At 43.2% G+C, this 24,428-nt stretch overlaps 1 protein-coding gene across 2 annotated transcripts in view; it reads left to right on the top strand.

Moving 5' to 3' along the window:
* arhgef39 (Rho guanine nucleotide exchange factor (GEF) 39) overlaps positions 1-24,428 on the top strand; it is a 59,234-nt gene that overhangs the window by 5,173 nt on the left and 29,633 nt on the right. For both annotated transcript variants that reach the window (XM_078242682.1, XM_078242681.1), the window contains exons 3-6: positions 608-702; positions 7,637-7,757; positions 11,167-11,285; positions 22,343-22,413. In XM_078242682.1, coding sequence (XP_078098808.1) covers positions 608-702; positions 7,637-7,757; positions 11,167-11,285; positions 22,343-22,413 — 406 coding nt within the window. The remainder of the gene's footprint in view (positions 1-607; positions 703-7,636; positions 7,758-11,166; positions 11,286-22,342; positions 22,414-24,428) is intronic.

The following is a 24,428-nucleotide window of genomic DNA, read 5'->3' as shown; positions in this document are numbered from 1 at the left end:
GTCAAACATTCTCCGAGGCAAAAAGTCAAACATACCGTATACATGCACTACTGTACAGTATGTTCCACCGCTTCATAAAAACGTGAAGTGCACTCTAACAGTACATATTCACAGACTCAAGGTAGCATGCGTGTTACTCCTCCTCCCCGTGGAGAGAACAGACTTTTTCACCCACCGCAGCCTCATTTCTACACAATTACTCACCCTCCACCCGTTCACTCCAATTAGGAGTCATTTTAGGCCTAATGCACATTCAATTTGCTAATCCCATTTTCACTTCAAATGACTTGAGACCAGCACAGCTGTCGCTGTATTTGTGAGTGTTCCACCATCCCTCTGTACTGTGTGCCCTGAGCCGTGCACGTAAACAGTCATGTTAACACTCAGTCTGGGCTGTAGGGCAGAAAACCACCAAGCTCTAAGTCAGTACGTGTTTTGTGCAGCCTCTGGTTGGTAATAACATTTGCTAAGATGTCAGCAGTGAAAGCACCTCCTTATCAAGACATATTTAATCGAGGGCATATCCAACCAGAGGCAGCCCGGTTCCAGCTTATTAATACAAATGCGGAGATATAACATCATGCTCTGCTCTCTTTGTTTCTCGCAGTACTTTGTGGAGATCTTGAAGGCCAAAGGAACCCTGAGGCAGGACATTAGAGAAAGCATCTTCAGTTCAATTAAAGCCATTCATTCAGTAAACCAGTAAGTATCCTCTGAATAATTTACAGAATATCTACGGGATATTGGGACGAGGATTTAGCTTAAGAATGCAGTCCAGATAAACTCTTAGTTTACCAAAGCATAGTCCTTATCGGCCACCATTAGCAGGGGTCAGTGATAGGGTGTTCTCTTCCCTGGTGGATACATTAATGCATATCAGGTATAATTACTGTGGGTGATATCACACATTGAAGACTTCTGGGCATCTACCTGACCTGCTGTTGGAGATCTCAGAGCAGGAAGGCCAATGGGAATTCAGAGTACGGCGCAATATTTGTTAAAGGCAAAATATGTGTCAAACCATTCTAAAATAAAGTATTGTGGTGCTGCAGAGACATCCCAGCCTACAAATCCTATCCTACAGACTGAAGAAAAAAGTCTTTGTTTGGTACAGATCCTCACAAAAAAAATCACACTTCAATCATTATTTTTTTATGTTTTTCAATGAAAATGAGAATAATGATCCAAAAATGATCATTCCCTCCAGTATCGTGAATCATATTGCAATCGCAACATCAGTCAAAACGTTGAACGTCAAAAAGTACGGGCTTATCTGCTGGTGTTAGCTACCGACCGTTTGAAACCATCCAGCAAATAGATGGTACTGTTACCTGAAACCGGTGATTTAACGTCACCGCTCATTTTACACACAGTTTAACAACAAAATAAAACACTGAGTGAACATTAGTAGCTACATTTTTCATGTTGGTTTTGAGCGGTATGCTCCCCCACTAACCTGGAAACCGGTTTTAAATCAGTAACGTTACAGTGTTTCCGCTAGAATATTTTTCGGCGGGGGGGGTGTTAATGTGCTAATGTAAGCTGCCGACCGTTCCCTTGAAACCATCCAGAAAATAGACGGTACCGTAGGGTGATTTAACTTCACCGCTCATTTTACACACAGTTTAACAACAAAACATAACGCTGAGTGGACATTAGTAGCTACATTTTTCATGTTGGTTTTGAGCGGTGTGCACCCCCACTAACCTGGAAACCGGTTTTAAATCCGTAACGTTACTACAGCGTGTCGGAGGAATAGACACAGTCTCCTGCAGCGGCGAGTCAGAGGCAGAGGGACCGTCACAGCAGCGTGGCTAACGTTAGCTTCTTGTCTCATCTGGGCTCTGATTAAATTGGGGTCTGGGACAGTAAATTTATCACAATGCTATTTTCCAGTAAACTGTAGCTGTCATATTTCACGGGTGTGAGTGCAGATTTCACGTCGCGGCTTTTATCGCTGTTAATCACTTATTGAGTGAAGTAGTACTCGCCCTGTTGTTCATTTGGTTGCCATAACTTTGCGAGTGATGACGTCCTGTCACTGTTCCAGTTGCTCTGCTCACCCTAGGGGGGGAGAGAGAGCGGATGAAAGTTTGCTTGAGTTCAGTAGAGCAGACGGCGCTACGAGTTTATGACTTTTCAAACAGCTGAAGGAGCGGTGGTGCGCGGTGTACATAGAGGAAACCCTGTTGTGCGTCTGTCCTATTTCTGATACCGTGGCGCTGGAAATTTTACCGTGGCGGACCGCCACTATGCTATCAACATAGAGGAAACACTGCGTTAATACAGCGTGTTTTAGGAATACAGCGTCTCCTGTAGCGGAGAGGCAGAGCGACAGTCACCGCAGCGACAGTCATCGCAGCGTTCGCTAACGTTAGCTAGCTTCTTGTCTCATCTGGGGTCTGATAAACAGTAAATTCATCAAATTCAGTGTCCACAGTGCTATTTTCCAATAAACTGTAGCTGTCATATTTCACGGGACCCGCGTGAGTGCGGATTTCATGTCGCGGCTTTCGCCGCTGTTTGTCACTTCGCCTAATATTGAGTGACAAGTAGTACTCGCCCTGTTGTTTATTTGGTTGCCATGACTTCGCGAGTGATGACGTCCTGTCACTGTTCCAGTTGCTCACACTAAAGGGGAGAGAAAGCGGATGACAGTTTGACTTGATGACTTTTCATAAACCGCTGAAGGAGCGGCGGTGAAACCCTGTTGTGCGTCTGCCCTATTTCTGATACCGTGGCGGCAGAAATGTTACCGTGGCAGGCCGCCGCTGTAACATCAACATAGAGGAAACACTGGTAATAAACACCCCTCGTAGCATGCTTCTCGTGCCAAGCTTCACAAACATCCGCATGCACCCACAAAGCTCCGCAAACGCACAATTGCGGGCGGCGTGCAACGTGGACAGTTAACCCTCTAAATTTGAGGAACTCAGTCTACAGTCTGAAAACTGAAAAAATCGAAGAGACAAAATGTACACAGTTCAGTATCAGACTACACAGCTTGACACCCTGTGGAGTGAGCAGTTGGGATACCTGTGATTGGGAGTTTCATTTCCACGCTAAATAATGAGCTCTCATCCTCTGCAGACTGACAGGCTTTCTTGTTGAGAGGGCTACAATGAAGATTGAAATATGAATTCCGCAGTCTGATGTATTGGATAAATGGTTCTGCAGTTCCCATTCGTCTTCATTATGAGCCTCTTATTGAATCAATGGTTGAAACATAATGGCAAGCACTCCATTTAAAAAAAAAGCTCCATGGGGAGACGGTGTGATAGTGCTAGACTGATCTACTACTGCTTAGTGATTGATTATAGATTTCCCCCCACCATATTCTTTTCGTTTTCTTTCACTTTTCACTGACATTTAGTATACAGTGGATATCTGTGTAGCAGTGCCAAGAATAATTGATAACTGATGATGATTAGCTCTCATAGATGGATATGTGGGGTGACTTTCTCATCCATCTGTCACACATGAAACATGAAGTACATACTGTAAGTCTTAAACAGGCTTACCATAATCAAGGGGCATGTGTCTGTCAGCAGGTGCACTTTCTCAGTCGGATTGAGGGCTGGGTATCAAATCTACCAAACATATTCTTGTGCTGTGTCCATAAAACACAAACAGTAATATCTGGTCAGATTCACAATTGCTTGATCAGATAGTTGCTGATTTAAATAAAAATGTTGCCAATTTTAGACTTTTTTAATTCAGGCCAAGTTCTTTCTAGTCTTTGTGCTAAGGTAGGTTTCACGGCATAACCACAACTCTGGGTAAAAACGTGATATTACCGTTACGTGTCTAGGGCTCCCAGAGTTTTGTGCATGCAGAGCCCGTGCATGTGAAACTCCAGAGCTAAAGACTAGGTTTGCCAGGCTACAGGTAAGGTGGACTGGCCTACCTGTCCCGTTGGCTTCGCTCCGTCTTCTGACCAGCTCAGTCCGGCGTTAATCAGCGCTAACACTCCGTTGACAAGTTCATTTGTAGATATTTAAGACGCGGACTTAACATAACTTGATGGGGGGAGGGGGGGGGGATCTTGCCATGTGACGCAGGTAAACCACACCCACCTCAGCCTGGCAGTAGGCAGAACAGCCAATAGGAAAGCTTGTGCCGTGACACTAGGCCTAAAATGTCTGGGGCATTTCTGATGGTCGGCCATATTCCCTTTAGTGTAAATGGATTGCAGTGTTGTGTAGTAACACATGTTACAGTAATGTGGTGGCTTTCTTTAGTAACGAGTAGTGTTAGTAAGGTCTGGCTACACCACAGATGAATTCTGGGATGGGAGAAAAAAAATTGCTCCGGTTTATTGCCATTTCTTTAAACCAATCCCAACGGTCTTGGGCGGCGCTAAGCTCCGGACGCAGCGACGGTGGCTCAGCTAAATAGTTTGCAGGAAGGAACTTGTTTTGGTGGAACATTTGCACCCAACAAAAGAAAGCGTATCCAGTGTATTGATCCTGAAGCGTATTCTTTGTAAATCTTTACAATCATTCCCCGAAAGAACCAGGCCTGCCTCGTTGTACGATTCAAACGTTTTGCCAAATCTTGCCATTTTCAACGCGTTCAACGTTAGCCTGCTAGCTCAGAGGTTGTCCTTGTTGTTTCCCGTAGCGAAGAGATTTTGACACACAGATAGCAGCAGGGAAGGGGGGGAAGTTGTCAGGCTTATCCTGGCAATGTACTTCCGTTGATCCGGACTGCAAATTTTAAAACAAGCAGGTCACGATACGCTGGAGCTGACTTTAATTCCAGCTGGATGGCGAATCCCTGCCTTGCTAGGGAATCTACATCTTCATCAGAGAAACACTAAGACATATCTTCATTTATAAGCTTTTTGCAGCTGAGCACTGTTTCCTAAGATGAGTTGTTGATCCATACAAAGCAGCGAGAAACCACTTGACTGGCAGAAACCCTTCTGTGAGAGCCTAATGGAGCTCTGATAGTAACACTGTGTGTCAGTGCAGAGCGGCGGTATATTCATCTGATGTTTCTGTCTTTATTTACCTAACTCCAGAGTGCCGTGGGAGTAGTAGTAATACAGCCTGCCTTCATTAAGCTTTGTTGAGTCACAATAGAAAAGGGAATGTGAATGTATTGATAATGCCATGCCGTTCTCTCTGCTTCAGAGTGTTTACGGAGAACAGAGAGCAGGCAGCAACCCAATTATCCCCAGCTGCAAACATGACAAACAGGAATCAGCAACTTGAAGGAGCTGTCAGTGGATCCAGTAAGGAGCATACAGTCAGCAGCAATGGGGGGGGGGGGGTCACATGAGAGTAGGTGTAGTCTGAGAGCTACATGGAGGGACACGAATCACCACAGCATCAATCACATCACACAGTTCATGGAAAGCGTTGCTTTATTGCTCGGTTTTGTCATTAGTGATTCGTGCTTATGTTTGTTTATTTCATTAAGTAGTCATTTATGTTTAGCCCCCCCGCCAGACGAAGGCGCCATGGCCTTGTGTCCGACCCAGATGTCGCCACTGCTCGGAATGAATGTGGGTTAATGTGACTCACACAGAATGCTAATGTTATCTCCATCCTGCTGCTTATGGTCCAGACAATTTATTGCCGTGAAAAAAGATATAAAAAATGCAATCCATAATTTCATATTTATCATAATAGCCTCTGGCAGTGAGAGGGGGAAAAAAAACAAAACAGAAACTCAGCTTTTCCCGCCCTTTGCCCTCGTTAGAACTCTCTCGGCTGATCCTTATTCTACTGATTATGAACAGGGACTACCTTGGCACACAACTTCATTAAATCTATTTAAATCAACTTGAATGACAAAGTGCTCCTTCTTACAACACGTATCAACAGAAGTCTCTGGGAACGTCATTTGTGTGTGTGTGTGTGTGTGTGTGTGTGTGTGTGTGTGTGTGTGTGTGGTACTACTTTCTCTAAGTTTGGATAACAAGCTCCTTCACATGTGTCAACACCCCCCAACCAATTGTGTGTGTGTGTGTGTTACTGTAATGTGGCTGACAGGCAGAACGACTGCCTTGATCCAGTTGTTTTGTTCCTGAGTTCAGCTGGCGTGTTCTCACTACAAAGTGGCCCTGGGTGCCCTGAAGGTAGACCCCGCTTCTTGGTCCCAGTAAATATGTCACCCACAGGGAGAGGCCTTCAGATGACACCGCAGAGCTGCGCCTGCTTAACCTCCCTTTAACGGGGAAGCAATGCTCTGAACTTTGCTCAACCTCCGCACTTTCTCTAAACGCCTGTGTCTTTGCTGAAAATGATGCTTCAGATGTGATCTCGCCTTATTTGAGCTGCTTTTTTCCCCCACTGATGCAGAGCAGTAGTGCATTGTCAGGCAGTAATGTGCACTAACTCAAAGTCCAGTGCGGTTTGACTGGAGGCTAAATGCTCACTGGGGGGCATTTTAAAATGAATGCGCCAACGATCTGGGATGCACAAACATATATGCCACTCATATTGAAATAGTTGCTTCTGCCATGTCCTGTGCTGGAGTTAAATGGTAAGTACTGTTTTTTTCAACCTAGACCCTATTATCCTGTTTTTGTGTCTAAGTGACTGATGGGAACAACAGTCTTTGACATTGGTCCAGTATTAAGAGAGATCGCTGCAGTCGGCAGCGGAGAAACAAGCTACAATGTGAGGGACATTACGCAGCTTGTTGACAGACTCAGATTATTATTCTAAGTGTCTGACAACATTATGAAAGGATTTCTAAGGAGGTCGACCTTTCTGTTAAAGAGTAAGATCCTTTTTTTAAACATAAAAACATCCGCAAAATTGTGTTCGCTAAACCCACCAGACTCCATGTGAATAAACAGTCATTTTAGTATCGTAAAACACACTTCATTCAAAGTCAACAGAAACAAAATAAAACTATGAAAAGCCGTTTTGGGTCGTCTTTCCACTTTTCCAACCATCACAACTCTAGTTTTGGTTGAAATAAACACATAGTTTACTGATTTAAATGTGAAGATATGTTGGCTCTGTACACGCTAAAAGTATTATTTTTTTAAATGGAGTCTGGTGGGTTTAGCGCTAGCGACTTCAGAGCTGTTTCTGGTTAAACAGAAAGGTCTTAAAGAGGTTTTAAAGGTCTATCTCTGTAGGGATCCTTTCCATAATGTTGTCGGACACTTAGAATATTAATCTGAATCTGTCAGCGGCAACAATAGAACCTTTAGTGGACGCTAACTGATGCTGCACATTTGCCCCGTAGGGTTACATTATATCCCGGTCTGTGGCTGCCGGTTACAGCGTTCACACTTAATACTGGACCAATTTAAAAGATTGTAGTTCCTATCAGTCACTTACACACAAAAACATGAAAATAGGGTTAAAAAAAGGTAGTTACCCTTTAAGGATGTTGGGATTCAGTGCCTGCTTGTGTGTGTGTGCCCTAAAAATGGACAGTGACTCAATGAATTATAGTGGTGAGCTCAGCCTGTTGTACAAATAAAAAATAGCAATTTATTCTGACCAATAATTGCCATTATAGCTGGCCTAAAGCTTTAATCTTCTACTTGTTAAAACACGGCTAATTATGTTCATTTATAATAAAGATCTCAGCTCTTTCAAATCACAATGGTTTATTTAAAATGATAAGTCTTTCAGCCCTAGTTTAACCTGTTTTTGTTTTCCAGATCCCTGCTTGTCCATCTGGAGAATGGCTACTTTGGCCGAGGCTTTGACCAGATGTGTCCACATCTGCACCACTACAACACGTATGTGGACAACATCTATAATGCCAGCAAAGTGCTCGGGGTAAGAACTCGTTCCCACATACAGTAGTTGTCACAGCTCTGTTTCAGACGTAGAGTATTTCACAAGCTGTTTATTACATCAGATGTGATTAGATATTAATAATCCCTCTGGGAGAATTGGCCAATGTATGCCTCTATTATTGCACTGAAGACACAATAACAAATGCATAAGTGGTTATTGCCGACACAATCAATTCTACTGCTGTCAGTGATGCTATGACAACACTTTAATGTACTGTATGTAGTGTATGTGTGTGTGTGTGTGTGTATATATATATATATATATAGCTTGGCAAATCCAGATACACTGGTTATGTGGTTTTATTATAATCTCCAAATAAGAACCACGTTTGCCTATGTTCAACAATGTGTGGTTTTACTAGAAGGTCCATGCTGGAACTATTTCTTGCCTGGGTGTAGTGACTGTGGTCTTGTCACAGTGAGGTTGCCAGGTTTGGTACCATGATGCCTCTCCAGAGACTAAGGCTATGTTTAGATGGAATCGATCTGAAGAGAAAATGCGTTTAGACAAGCATTTTTTTTTGGGGGGGGGGGGAATCTGCGTGCACATGGTGACGCAAAAGTGTGTGAAATTCGATGCAGTATGCACGCCAGGCGGCTAGGTGGTGGTAGTGTGAAGCACTGCCACGCAACACCATCAAGTCTGCACGTCTGCATAGAACCTTCCTTCTACTTCTCTCCCTAGTAGCGCCAAGCTAAGATTTCCACTGTTTAGGGTGCTTTCACTTTTTTGCGTTTTTAACCCCCAGAAACGCCGTCGCCGTAAAAAAACGAAAGGCACATCTGATAAAATATGTTGTCGTTTTCACCCGCGAGCGTATTCGTGTAAATAGGGCCTAAAAGCCAAACCTATGCTGACTGTGTGTGGCAACCAGCACTATAGCAGGATACAGGATGTCTGACATTTCCAGCATGTAACGGTGCCGATATACTTGCTTTTAACTACGCGTACATAAGATGGCTGCCACACGTTTCCTGCGTTCCTTTGGAGCGTAGGCTGTGCACGTCTTCAGAAGTTATCACTTTGCGTCGACAAGATGCAATTCAGCACATGAACGTGGGCGCAGTGTATCATCTGAGAGGCAGGTCAGCAGATGTTCCACACTCAGCCCAGGAATATCTTCCGGTGTTGGCCGGTGAGGATACGGCCCTGATCTGCCCCCTAGTGGATACACGTTTAATCCTCCAGCTACACGCAAAGGACGCAGGGTAGGTACGTGAACATTGCCTGTTTAAAAGCAAGTATATCGGCGCCTTAACGCCTCCTGAATGGTTCGCTAATCTGTGAGCTTTAGAGGTGTCAATGGGTGTGTTTCTAAACTTTGCAGAAAGCCAGGCTAGCTGTTCCCCCTGCTTCCATTCTTTATGCTACCACAACCTGACTCAATATTTTAGATTTTTGGAGCGGCCAGCAGAGATGCCTAAAAACTGCAAAGATAATATTGTCTTAATTAAGAGTAAGGGTATGTCTGCAGAACATTGACTAATGGCATTGATAATGGACCAGGCTCTGCGGGTTTGCATTGATCCTCTTGCAGATCCACATCCATTCTAAGTGAGTGAACAGGGAAGCGTGCAGTAGTTTAATCAGGTGACCAGTGATCGCTCTTCTAAACAGCAGAACGCCTTAACGAGAGTAACCTATGACCCACATCAGTCCGATTATTTTTGTTTTGATATCAAACATTATGCCTGCAAAATATACTGAAGAGGCATTCTGAAAATATAAAAGCAATATTAGTAAAACCATGTAATATCATGGGTGTAATCAGGGCTGGGTGATATTGGGATAATTCAGGATTATTGGTAATGGACTTTGAATGGAATGATCTGATCTTATCTGTCTCATGGAATGTGGAACAGTGAAGCACAGCTTATTGCATTGGATATCAGTTTAATTATGTTATGTGACTTTGCATACATTTGCATGTTTTGATATATTACAAACTACAAAAGGCTCAAGTAATGTCCTACAACAGCTGGCCACTTTAGTTGTTTAACAAACATTACTCAAACAGGAGAACGTTGTTTAGTGTGCATGTGTGTAATTGAGTTAAAATAAAGTACAGTGTTTTGACTTAAACCAACAATGGAGCTCTATGGCACAGAGGAAGAAGATCTATCAGGCTGTGACACACACAATAGTCGTTAAAAGGATTTTGTAAGACTAACTCCTCTGACAGCTGGAGGAGGCATGGTAGGATGGCAAATTATACAAGACTTCCCCGAGACTTTTTGGCAGAGCCACCGTCACTGCGTCCGGAACTTAGCGCCGCCCAAGACCATTGCGATTGGTTTAAAGAAATGCAACCAACCCCTGACTGTATCTTTTTTCCTTTCCAGGAGTATATGCTCCTATTGCCAGACCTTCCTCCGCACCGCTGTGGAGATAGGTCTGGCAGTTCGAGACTAGTCTTGCTGTAACATTTGTGTTTCTTCTCAGAGTTAGCAACCTTCCACACTGTGTCTGATTTACAGCCCCACTTCACTCTGTCACGCCTACACCGCCTCAACTTGATAAGTGATTCCTCTCACATTGTCCCCATCATTCTACTTACCCACCACCTGTCTGCTTACCATGTCCAACTCTAGCTGCCACCGGCATAATGACCAGCTAAACACGCACTCGCACACCACAGCTGGCATCTGAAGTCAAGTGGCATACACTGGTGTTTTTAAAGCTCTCCTCGCCTCTATTTAAATACAGCAGCAATGTTTATTTTGATGATTTACGGGAATGACAAGATAAGGCTTTCTGTCATCCAAATGTTGACATATACTCATGCTGACATGATGTGCAAATGTATATTTAATAACATCTACAGCCCCCCCCTCACACCTCAGCTGGCATATTGAGTGACAACCAGATGATTTTGGGGTCTTGTCAGGCAAAGTACGCAGCTAGAAAGTGCCATGAGATTCACGTGCCACCAGTGATTGGGACATGTCCATCACTGGTCTACAAGCTGCATGCAGATGCTGTTCCCAAAACACTCACAATGAGCCCAGATACTGAACATAAGACACATGTACTCAGTTGGTGGTCAGAGAGTCCTACTGTCATTAAACGGTGCAGTATGTTTAGTGTAGTCCAGACTGAGCAGAGTGTGTACAGGCCATTTTCTATTAGTATTTTACAGCATGTTTAGCCCTGTTTAGATTTGACTTATCGTTGATAGGGAGGGTGATTTTAATATTGCATGTCCTGATGAGAGATTTTGTTCCCAATCAAATCCCAAAATACAGAGCCGCCCAAGCAAAACCAAGGCTGTTTCCTGAGGCCAAGTGCAGCTCAGAAAACATCACTTTGCAGAGCACCAGTCTGTGTCTTCTAAATGGGCCTGTATGGCTCTCAGAATGACTTCACGATGGTTTGTGCGTTGTCTTAGGTCCAGCTGAAGAAAAACAAGGCCTTCAGACGTTTTAAGAAACTACAGGAAGCCCGACCAGAGTTCAACAACCAGAAGATCGAAGACTTGCTTCAACTTCCCGTTCAGCGGATCGACCAGTAAGATTTCTCCTTCTGTCTAAATGAAAAGGCCTGATGGTACTTTTCTTTTTCCCTAGCCTGTGGAATACTACCTTTTAGTCGCGTGCATGTGTGTGTGTGTGTGACTGTGTCTGTGTTGGCTGCACGATATTTTGTTTCATCGTCTAACGTCATTTACACTGATTTAAGTGTTCTTGGGTACACAGTTTGTTGCTAGTGGGTGACATGCAGGCTCTGCATGCACAGCCAACCACCAATCACAATCAATGTTGATCAATGTATTAAACAACCAAAGCAGGCCCCGCTAGTTGACCACAACCAGAGATTTAGAGGAAGCAATATGCATGCGTTATTAATATCATTGACTTTAGCCTGGATTGATAGTATTATATGAATACAATGGTGTCATGTCAGTCAACCAGTGTATTTCACTACCTAATGTCCCTCTCCAAAATCACTTCAGAAGAGTAAGTTTTGGGGATTAGGAAGGTACAGATTCAATTATTAGCAATTTATCAAAGATGTTTTATCAATATTAATAAAGTTATGAATATGTGTACTAATAACTTGACAAACAATCAAAACGGGGCACCTCCCTGGAATCGGGGACCAATAACTGAACTGTGAAAACTCTCATAGGTGGTGTTCTCTTTGAAAATACAGATCTTAATTAAGTTGATTAATTTATCTCATATTTATAAAGTGAACGGGAAGGGTGACATTTGAGCACTGACCTGTTCAACCAGCTGTTACTACAACAGATACACAAATAACTGCTCTTTAAAGTATAATAGAATTTATTTAACTTCCAAATTATTGTCAATGAATACTTGTTACAGCTAACGTGTGTGTGTGTGTGTGACACATTTGATTTCATCTTTAGTCTAAATATATCGATATCCTGCGAGAACCTGTTTTCCCGATATTTAGGGGTGGGGTTGTGTGTGTGTGGTTGGGGAAATTGAGCCAAATTTGATCCACAGAGCTACCCCACAACTTCTGCAACAGACAGTATTCTCTGCCGGGTCACATCTGGCCCGTAACACCACGTATGTTACTTCTTTTTTTTTTTTTTTTTTTTTTTTTTACTTACTATCTTTTGTTGCGTTACAATAGCTGTTTCTGAGGATATTATGACGTCTTGTTCCAATCAAAAGAAGTAAATAGTACTTTTTACATGTCTGAACTTGAAAACGGGTCAGACATGACCCTAACACCATATAAGGATTACATTTCATTCATAATGGTCTTAAAAAAAGGGCTTCACTAGTCTTCAATTTGACTTGGTGGAACCTGCAGAAACTCTGTTTAACTTCCTTCACATCTTCAATTGTCTCTTTTGTAATTGATGCTAAAGTTATATAAAATATTTCAGTGTTTGTGGTGGTTCCACTATGGAGAACACTGCTGGAGATGGGTCACACATTTCATGCTTGACTTCTGTTTTTGCTGTTTAGTTGTTTTTCTTTCACCAGTCACCCGCTGCACTGCACAATGTATAGTCTCCGTGACAGATGTAATTATTATTATTTGACGTAGCACCACGTAAGTACTCGGGCTGTCCAGAAACTGTCAAAATCTCTTTCCTTAAGCACCAGTTTTTGTTGGCTGCAATTTCATGCGGTCCTGATCTTGCTTGTTAATTAGTGGAACGAGGCGAAATGGGCAGAAACGCGCTTTCCTATGCAGCAGATATCTGACAGAGGTTTATCAAGCTGCTCGCTTGTATCTTAATTAGGCCCTTTTACGTCTCACGTTCTCATCTCTCCAGATGTACAGGCGAGCACTCTGTCTTCCATCCATCCATCATGGAAGAGAGAAGTTGTCTGTGAGATGAGCTGACCCTTCACCTTAACATCCGAGACAGTTTGCTGTATCTCATTTATGTTCACTTTCTCCTCTACAACAAAGAAATCACCTTCCCATTGTTTTCTCACTGGTCCCACGCCTCGGGATTATGTGGAACTCTGAGATGCGCTTTCCAAGCTTTGAATACTGATCGGGACGCACCACGACGTTCCACTTCCAGGATTGCTCCGGTGCCGCCAGAAATTCCACCAGGTGTCTCTCTTTTCGGCCAGCTGTCCCGTCCCCTTCCTTTTTCTCTGTGTTGGCGTTCTAACCTCTGGTGGATTTGTGAGGACTATGGTTAACTGCTCCTCAGATCTCTGCAGGGTAAATCCAGACAGCTAGCTAGACTATCTGTCCAATCTGAGTTTTCTGTTGCACGACTAAAACTACTTTTGAACGTACACATGTTCCACCAAAACAAGTTCCTTCTTGAGACTATTTAGCAGAGGCACCGTGGCTCCGTCCGGAGCTTAGCACCGCCCAAGACGATTGTGATTGGTTTAAAGAAATGCCAATAAACCAGAGCACGTTGTTCTCCCATCCAGGAATGCTGTGAGGACTAGCCAGACCTTCCTCCGCAGCGCTGTGGAGGAATGTGTGGTAAAGCAAGACTAGGAATGCACCAATCCAACCTTTTCTTTCCCGACGATACGATTCATCAACACAGGGTGTTGCCAAGACTGAGCACCAATCCAATACTCAATATCAATATTCAAAATCTGTATACCGCATTGTGCGGACGTCAAAGGAATCATTTTAATGTAAGGTACGCTTGCATGCGTGTTGTCATAATCATTAGGTTAATTAAAACTACTGGCTGGTATTTATTTTGTGGCATCTTTGCCAGCTAATAAAGCAAAGGCAAACAGGCAGGATTGAAATGGGTTGGGCTCTGTAAAGCTCATACCATCAAAGAATATCTGGATGTGTGTATTTGTCTGGGTCATCGCCACACACTAGCTGGGATGTGCCAATCCAGGAAGCAAATGTGATGAAGATGCTGCTTTTCTGGAGCCTTGGTGCACATCAATGCTAGGATATGGCACACTAGTGTATCCTGACATGTCAAAGTGTGTCCGCACTGATGGTATACCAATGATTTGCTGCCGGTGTGTTGTCATATGCCACGTTCACGCCATTTTTGTCACTCTACTTATTGTAATTTAGAGTTGGAAAAATCAGGAAGTTCTGAGAGTTGCGATATCTCCCAGTAGGCAAAATAACTCCAAAAGTGCTAACACACCAGTGGCTTCCATCACTGACAGAGTTTGTGCAATGGAATGCCGTTGTAGCTACACACATATGTATGATTAGGTTAAAGAATTTATATTTAGAATAGAATTTAAAAGACTAGATAATATATTACAACAATACAAAAAAAGTGGCACTGAAGGAAGAAATGATATAAGAAAAGACTATATTGTATATTATATTAATAGTATATATTAAAAAATGTGTATGTCTGGTTTTGATTGTTAATAAATTGCTAAAAATAAGTGACATTATAAAAACTAGAACCGCCTTTCGGTTGTATGCCCTCACCAACCAGTCAAGTTGTAGTTTACAGCCATGTTTGTCCAGACTCGTATTATATATGTAGTTAAGACTGATGCTAATTTAGATTTTTTTTTCCTGACCGATAGCCGTCCCTCTACACAGCCGCTCTGCGTAGGGCCTTCGCATAAGCATAAACCCTGCTGTAGTCTTTAGGTTATGGAAAATGTCTTGGAAATACGTTCTGTACAGGAGTGAGAGGCCTGTTTACTTTTCATGCAACCAGTAGGGGAAATGAGAGAACCCTCTGCACGATACGAGGAAGATATGCGATAACGTTGAATATCGCGATAACGATATTACTTGTGATAAATAAACAGATATTAAAGTGTACTCAGTTCTGCCTTTCTGCTGCTTCCAGTATTGTAACATATTGTTTGTTGGATTTAAAACAAATGAGAGGAAATCATTTTCAACTTTCTTTTATTGAACAAATTGAACATTGAATGAAATATAAAAGGCACCACCAAAAAAGAATGACAGTTACATTTTAAAGTGAAGTTTTCTGCTGATATTTTCTTTCAACTAACACAACAAATCTCTGAGCGTCTTTCACGATGTGTTTATTGCGCCAGTTGATATCGCGATGATGATAAAAACCGATATTGTGCAGCCGTAGTACCCCCCCCCCTCATATGAGTATGCTGACCACTGTTGTATCTGACTCAGACACATAATCAGTGGGCCACAGTCTCTCCAGCACAGCCCTCTTTCTCTGCACTTCCCATCATCATCATCGATTCGTCCGTCGTCCTCAGTGAAACTCAGGAGACTCGAGGGATGTGTCTAATTGTATGATGATTTTAAGTGGCACGGCTAGATAATCATCTCTGGCTGGCGCCTTACCTTGCTCCGGCTCCGTGGCTGGGAATAGCAGGAAATTGTTGTCACTTATCACCATTCAAGGATGATGGATAGCGAGCAGGGCGCGGAGTGTGGATACTTATGTTGCTGCTGGGGGAGGAATAAAATCATTGCCTTTATTAAGTGGCATTCACTAGAGCCGGCTGGAGCAGTCTTCGCCGTCCTCCCCACTGAGATCTCCATTATGACAGTGATGGGGTCTCGAGTTGATTGTGGCAGTGAATAGCAGCCCTCTCGGCCTGGATTGTCGGTGTTTGTGTCAATAATAGAGAAGCAGCTCTCGTACAGATGGCAGCACTTGGAGGCCTTGGGATATATTTGCTCTAAGCTGAGCACCATTTAGTATAACAAGGGAATGTCCCAGTGGTCGGCTCACTGCAGACTGAGCATGCTCTGTGTAAAGGCCATACAACTCCAGAGGTCTCCGGGTCATTGTCATACTTGCTAAGCATTGAGGAGCGTGTAGCTGGGCGCTGTATTGGCCATGCTTGTTTTTGTCTTTAAATTGTCAAGGTAGGATTTCAAATTGATGGCTTCATGTGCTCAGGTAGTTTCATCATGTCTAACAGCTAAACACAGGAAGGGTCTCCAACACAAGGTCAGAGCATTAATTAATTTCTTTTGAAAGAGCTCTGAAAGACGGAGCCTTTCTTAAGTGGCTCCTCTCCCTGGTCTACATGCACCAAGTTGTATTTCTGTTAATAATTTGTGTTACATTGTCTGTCAATTGACCCCACAGTTCATTGTCAAGTTTGAAGTCAGGCTTGCAATGAAACAAAGTGCCTCTATTAAGGTCTGAGACTGTTTTGTTGTCAATCATTAGTTGAATTTATTGAGCCTGAATGTAGAGACCACACTTGATAGTTGGGAAGAAAAGTTTTAAGATAAGGAATATTGAATGTAGAGTATTTAGTATAACAACAGGCAACTGACTGATCAGTCCAACTGGCTTTTCTGCCAACGGTCGGCCGTCTGGTTGGTGTGTAACTACCTTAAGCCGATCATACCCCGTTTAAGGTGTATACATGAAGGAATACCCCGGTTACTGAAGGAGTTCTCTAGCTCTGTTAACCGGGGTATAAGGTGTTAGATCCGGTATTGCCTTAACCCGCTATAAACTTTATGTAAACGCACCGAGTGTCTTTGATAGCATGGCGAGGTTGGCGGCAGTGGCTCAGAGGATAGGCAGGTCGTCCATTCAATCCCCAGCGGCTCCTTCCACATGTCCAAGTGTCCTGTGAGCAATGACCGAGTGGAGGAAAGACACGTCAGATGTTTTGACTGGCCGGTTTGAATTGGGGGCTTCTCGACTGATGATTCCAATCATTAAGGTTCATGAGGCAGCACTAATTTCTTCCCTGCGATGTATTAACATAAAAACTGTCTGACTAATTTTTATACTGATTTAAGTTGACTCGTGCAGCAGCACCCAGCAATAAAAGCTCCAGTCATTCTGGATTTTGACTGAAAAATGTTTCCTAATGTCTACATTTACTTTCTCTTTGAGGTACAGTAAACCCCATCAGTCACCCTCTCAGAGAAGGAGAAGACACTCTTCACTTCATAATACATTTTGATTGCTCAAGTTTAGACAGTGGAATATCTCTAGTCTACTGTATTTACCACGGATGTGCATTCCTTTCAAGCTATTAAAGTTGAGTAAATACCTACAAGCCCATGCCATGTTCACTAACCCATGCAGAAGCCTGCCGGTGCATCTTGTCTCTTAATTACCAATTTGAATCCTTAATTCATGTATGGGAAGCAAAATATGTCTCTTTTCTTTACTGACTGGTGTGTGCAAATGCCCAAATGACCTGACATGTCTGCCAGGAGAGAGTGAGAAGAAAAGCCTGCATATCATCTGCATATGGTAAAGAAATTAGCAGCAGGCACATCCCCCCTCCCCCTCCCCCCACCCACCACCACCACCAGCACATGCTTTCTGAAGCTGCATTCTCCATTAGAATATCTGAACTGTCATAAATATGCTTCAGATTACGTTATTGTCTCATTATCTGTTATTTGCTTTGCTGCTAATGAGCGGGACAGGGCAGCTGAACGAGAGAGTTCTGTTTACATTATTTGAAATGTGCCGTAACAATGCTCATTAGAGTGTTCCCTTTTTATTACACAGTTGCTTTAATTAGATTTTTGTCTCCACTCCTTAATAAGAACGAGGGTATCCTAATAATAGCTAATAATGCCTGTAATGTATTTGTTATTACACGATGAGATGAGAAGAAAAAGATGTGAAACAATTTCTCTTTTTAAGCATCTCATAATTAAAAGAGGGTAAATTGGATATCGTTTGGCTTCTGTTTGATTTCCAATGAGTAATCGGCTACAAGAGCAATGCCCTCCTCCTCCTCCACCCACAGACCCACCGCCATGCTATCTGCTGTTCTGTACTTCATGCTAATGCAGCACACACACACAGACACACACGTCCAGGTTAGTTTCAGAACAAGCTTTGAATGACCCCTCATGGCCTTCTTCAGCAGATAGAGTTGCTCAGTTATCATGGAGATAGGTTAGTTGTAATCACATGAGCTTAGTATGACACGTCAGTCGTTGGTGTCAAATATCAATGTCCTCCTTGATCTTTTCACAGCCGTCCACTGATTCCTGCTCGCTGGCCTTTGGCCTCTTCCCAGCGGACACTGAGTGTAGAGGTCGACTGATTAATCGGCCGTTTTTGGCATTTGTTTTACATAATCGGCATCGGCCAATATCCCAGTATATCAAGCCGATTATTAGGCAGGCGCATCTGCGGGCAGCCTAGTGTTAAAAACATGAATAGGTGACATTTTTTACAGCGCACCGAGACCAGCTGCCTCCAGCCCGTCCCCTCGTGAAGTCTGGCGCCGTGTATATCGCACAGTCACTTCAGGCTCAGACGCTACCGTTAGCAGTAGCATGTTGCTGGGTTCTTGCCTTGGGATTAACTGTTCTAATGAAACTGTACAAAACACCGCGGCCACACCGCTGTGGAAGCTCCCCAAATGTCATTTATCAGAGTCTGGTTGTTACCCCTGTCTGTGGCAGTCTCATCAACTCCTATAACGGAGCTAATTGGAGCTAACCGTTAACGGAGCTAACCACTAACGGAGCTAACTGCTAACGGAGCTAATCGTTGCTAACAGAGCCTTCAGTTCTCCGTGCCTGTATCCATTAACTGCATCTATGGACTCGAGCACGACTAAAACCCTTAATGTTATTAAATTGGCTGGACGAGTTTTAAATTACAACTAAGAGTTGTTTGAATGACAGAAATCTGCTCAGATAAGATCCTAATGAGTGCTACAGGACATGTAACAGTAGGGTCCCCAAAACACAGATACAACACTTCACCAAATGAACAATGATCTAACAAACAAGGTGAACAAAAACTGACTTTAGAGAGCCCTAGTCTGATGTGATTCAACAGGAGTTAGGAGGAAATAGTGTTGAGATTAATAATAACGTCACTTTTTGTGAAGCTTGCAGATTTGTATTCTCAGAAGTTTAATAAATGCTGCTAAGTGCACTAAAGTTTTTCTTCTTACCTGTTTCGTTTAATATATTTTTCATACATTATTTATACAATATAGTACAGTATGTTTTTACATTATACATTTTTAATTGGAGTATACAAGTGTAGATTGGTGAAGTGTTCAATAAATGTTTTTGTTGAGAAATTCTGTGTATATTAGTGTTACATTTTATCTTTCAAATAGAGGTTTAAAAACAAGCACATATCGGCCAAAATAAATCGGCAGCATGTATCGGCCATCGGCTGACCCTGATTTCTAAAGATCGGCATCGGCATCGGCCGGAGAAAACCCATATCGGTCGACCTCTAACGGAGTGGGTTCGCTCTGGCGTTCATTCATTCTCTTTTCTTGCTGTTTCGGTGATGGAGTGTTCCCCACAGCTGTCCCATGTGATGTCATGATGAGGTTATACACTACTCCAGTCTTCTCTGGGACCCTTATTATTTCCCCAAATATTTCAAAACCAGCTAGTAAATCAGTCATGTTACAGAATGACTAGCTAATGAAGCAAGTTTCCAAGTGCAGCTTGAAGAATCGCCGTTGTGTTCCATTCTCTACACACACAGTCCTTACAAACACTGTCACACTCTCTAACACATGTCTTATTCCACTAATGCCACCACATGGAACAGTAGCAGTGGTGTACAGTCTGCTAGTATCTAATGGCCTCTCTCAGTGGCACCACTATGTCTCTAAAAAAAAAAGAGCCCAGACTACACAAAGAGAGGGCTGCAGAGGCAGACACACAGTGGAAATCAATGGTAAGTGTCAATGCACTTCAAGGTCACATCATCCTAGTAAAAAGGATAAAGATTTCTGAGGAATCTGACACCCTTAACAACAAAAAGTTACTTAGTTTCACCATACATTGGTTGCATTTTCTCGATTGTTTATGTAAAGATGACCCATTATGCAAAATTAACTTTTTCATGTTTCTTTGAAACAAACCCTTGGTGTGTCTAGAGACCCTCCAAAGTGTGAGAAAAGACCACCCTTTTTCTTGGTCTTCTGCTCCATCTATCAGAAAACTTGTGCAACTACGAGCGAGTCAGATTTGATGCCGAATGGGGCGTCCTATGATAGAACCCCGTCCAGCGAGGTGACCACCACCACCCACTGATACCTACTGAATGGACTTTGCTGTCTGCCATTGGGATTTCCTCGCTGTCCTGCGTACCTGGTCACTCAGCAGGAGCAAAGCACACAACTTGTTCGGTTGTCGGCTGCAAGAACCAACAGAAAAGACTTCACGACCTCCCATCATCTGTGGATTTAAAGACCCTGCTGATTAACATTTTCTACTGAAATGTCCCCACAACAACTGGAAAACTGTTGGAGACCCAACTTTAAACATGACATCTTTAAGTTTTGCCATTTTTATGTTGTTTTACTGTGTGTTTTGCCAGTTAGGCTGTTGAAGTTAGCATTAGCAGGTTGCACAGCTAATGTGGCTAGCATCAATTGTAGGCCCCCATGCTGGATCAATGCGAGTATGCTATACTAAGTGTGTGTGTGTGTGGACTTACCTGATTGACGTGCCCTGAAGGTACACAAACGACAAGAACAAATGATCGAACTGCAAGGAATTTCAGAAACAGTTGTGTGTAGTTAACAGCCAGCATCTTACAGCTTCTACTAAATGCAGCTATAGCTGGTGACATATTCAACACAAAGCCCAGAAGACTCTGCCTTGTGTAGGCCTGTATAGCTGCAGGTAAGCCAGGGTCTGTTTTTATTCTTGGACAGAATCCTCTTTTTGGCCACCGCCTCCAGAGAGTCCAGCTCAACTGGTCCTTCACTCACTGAGCTGGTCTTACCAATGAGCTTGTTAGCGTCTCTTTCCCTCCTGCTCCTTCCCTAGGCGCCACGGAGGGAAGCCAAACACTGTTCATCTAAACACACCGCTTTATTGTCTTATCTAGGTTGTCACCATCAACACTACTTCAGGGCCAAACCTGTTCTCTCCATCTGCATCAATCAGGAGCTTAGATCAGGCTGTGTGTAGGCACGGGCCAGTATGATGACCTTCAGCTAAAATAGTTTCACGGTATTGCAATTTAAATGTCTGGGTAAAAAAACAAAAACAAAAAAATCCATTCAACATTAAGGGCCCTATCTTACACCCGGCACAGCGCATCGCAATGCCCGACGCAAGTATCTTTGCTAGTTTAAGACCGACCCAGTTGTCAGTTTCCCGTCCAGCGCCCGCGTCGTTTAAATAGCAAATGCACCTGCGCCCATCTTTGTTCCCATGGGCATGCTGGTCTTACAGGGAGGTGTGTTCAGGTGCATTCTGGGAGTATTGCTACGTTGAGGCAGCGGGAAGTGATCGCGCCATTGACCAACAAAAACCTGGTCTGAAGTCAATAACGCAGCATTTCATTGTTATTTTAACAGAGCATTAGTAAAATGCTCCTAGACTCGTGCACAGCACGTGCACACTATGCTTGTTACACACACAGGGACGCACAGCAGCACACACACATGCAGAAGATTACAAATACAAATATTACGGTGCAAATCCTCCATCATAACAGCAATGCTCCAAGGTCCAAACGCGCCTGGCTTTTAAAGGGAATGGGAGATGATCTCTGATTGGTTGATTGCATGTTACGCCCAAAACACACCTCTGATTAATGAAGATACTAAGTACAACCCTTTAGAACCATGCGCCCGGCGCACGGACCCTTTTTGTCCGCTGTCAAACTAGCAAAAGTGGATTTGGACACGTCCCTAAACACACCTGCGCCAGGCGCTTCACGCCGTGCACTTAGATCGTTAAAATAGGGCCCTGAATGTATATGATTTTGAAACCCACTGCACACTGGCAGGGAGAGGGATTATTAAAATGCACTTTCTGTCCTTGTAGACTCATAGAAAACGGCTCGTACCTTAGGAACGGTATGACAGAAAAGTTCACTGGTTTTGAAACCGTGACTTTTTCAAGCCGCGGTATACCTTGAAACCGGTATATAACTAGGCCATGCGTAGTTGTGTGTACAGTTAGATTCCTCTGAGGGGCATTTTGTGAGGCACCACTGTAGTTTTTCTGCAGACGGGACACGTGATGTACTGTTCACCAGTGGCTGCGGCTCTGACAGTGGCTGGCCTACACGAGTGACGTCAGATGGAAATGCAAAGCACGTCTCCCTCACTTTAACCAACAAACGGCAAAGTTCAAGTTTACACTTTTTTTCCCCCGTGATATTTCAAGACGGTGATCACACACTGACCTGTTTTTTTTTTTTTTTTTTTTTTGTTTTCTCCCAGGTATAAGCATTTCCTCCAGGACCTGACTGCCAACACGAGTCCAGACAACCCAGAGTTTCAGCAGCTTTCAAGTAAGTGTCTTTTCTGATTGTGCTGCTGCTGCCTAAAAATCATTTTACTACTTTACTATCGAGGCAAAAATATCTGCAGATTAACCCTAGGTGCTTTCACAGCAATGTGGAACAATGTATCTGGAGCTGCACGCTCAAATTAGCACACCTGACGCCAAGGTCGACGCTGTTGTCAGAATTGTTGTGGTTAGTCAGTGACGGCAACCCAACAACAAGTGATGAGGGGTTGCTGATGTGCTTTGCATCACTAGTCACAGAGTGACAAGCAGGAGAGTTAAGCAAAGCTGTACAATTATAGACTGCAAGGCCAGTCCTCCAACAGCAGGGAAAGAAAAATAACACAACCTGTGACGACTTTCATGTCAGCAGTCAGACTTTGTCATGGGGAAAGACAGCCCTCATTATCTTCATTTGAGCAACAAAAGAAAGTGCCCCCTTCCCTTTCATTCACTCATTTGTTGTTATTGTCACAGCGGTGCTTGGCTAGTAGAGAAATGAAAGTGAGGCAAAGCTCAACATGCGTGTGAGTTCTAGTTTGATGAGGATTTTGACATAACTAATTGGGAGCGGATCAGAGGATGTTAAGCGGGAGCTATATTAATAAATAAAAAAAAATCTTCAACATCAACACGAATCCCGATAATGACCAATTTCAGTCGTCAAATAAACACCGAAACTGACTCAAGTGCGAGTGTACACAAGGAATTATTTATGTGTATCAATTAAAATCTCATTGCTAGTGTGCTGCCTTTGCTTACAAATTAAAACAGCCTCTGACTCTAAGATGAAGGTACATATCTAAATGTGCTCCACCATCGCCTCTTCCTCTTCTCATTAGAGATCCTTTTTTAAACTGCTGCTGCTGCTGCTGCTGCTGGTGTGTGTGTGTGTGTGTGTGTGTGTGTGTGTGTGTGTGTGTGTCTCTCTCTCCCGGATAGTCAGCCTGGTTGTATTGTAAAGGGAATTATTTAAAAAAAGAAATTCCAGACAAATCACATTGTATCTGATTAAGCCAACTAGCAGATTGAATCACCAGAGGCTTTGTTGTTGTTGTTTTCTCTTGTTGTGCTGCTCTGTGTCAGTTTGCTCTTCCTCTTCTTTGTTCCCCCCCCCCCCTCCCCCCAAGCTCCCCTTCTCCCCTTGCAGTGCATTCAGGCTGGATTTAATTGTTGTAATTGCAGTTGCTTCAGGAGTTTTCATCAGCCCTGCTGTAATACGACACCCCTAATGCCTGACTCGGCTGTAGTAACCGTAACCGCGTCTGACCTGACGCAACTCCCGAACTCTGTCAGAGGTTGAACAATAAAAAAGAGCCTCATGCCGTGGTCAAACACGCTCTAAATAGTGAATAAATGGAATAAAGAGCTGTGCGAAGTGGAAGCCGTCTTCAGAATGTCTAATGGGCTGGATGTATTATTAATGCCTCGGCCAGAACTCGGCTCCAGAATGCCGTAATTAGGAGTGTTGTTTTTCTAAAGCAGGCGACGGAAAATATTCCAAACACGCACAACAAAGGGAAGAAAGTCTACACGGATGCCTTGTTTGGTTTACATTGTAATTGTTGTGAAGTTAAGCGAGCCAATTAGGCTGTGATTATTTTAGTGTAGACAAGTCGCCCTGAGGATCCAGTTCATCCGCGGAGTTCCAGCGCTCCGAACAAACGCAGGAAAGTTGAGGTTGAAATTAGAATCCATCTGTTTGTTGTTATTTTGGATGCATTAATGATGTAGTTCTAAATGTTTACAGCAATTATTATGGCTGCACACGGTAATTGGATGCTTCCGTCTATTTTGCTGATTTGCCTATTTGTTCTGGTAAGATTTTATAGCTTTGTACAAAAAAGTTAGTGAAAGAGTTCTTTACATGCAGCTGTGGCATTATATATAGTTAGTCCATTGGCAGTTTGATTGACGTACAATGAAAATAGCTTAGTTTTGATATTCTGTTGATTGACTGAATAGGGCCGGGCATTGTTGTACATTTTGAATACTGGCTCAACTGTGTTCATAGTTCTG

Source organism: Sander vitreus, chromosome 23 (assembly GCF_031162955.1).
Source record: "Sander vitreus isolate 19-12246 chromosome 23, sanVit1, whole genome shotgun sequence".
In the NCBI taxonomy this organism is placed as follows: domain Eukaryota; kingdom Metazoa; phylum Chordata; class Actinopteri; order Perciformes; family Percidae; genus Sander; species Sander vitreus.
This window is presented reverse-complemented; position numbering and strand designations above follow the sequence as displayed.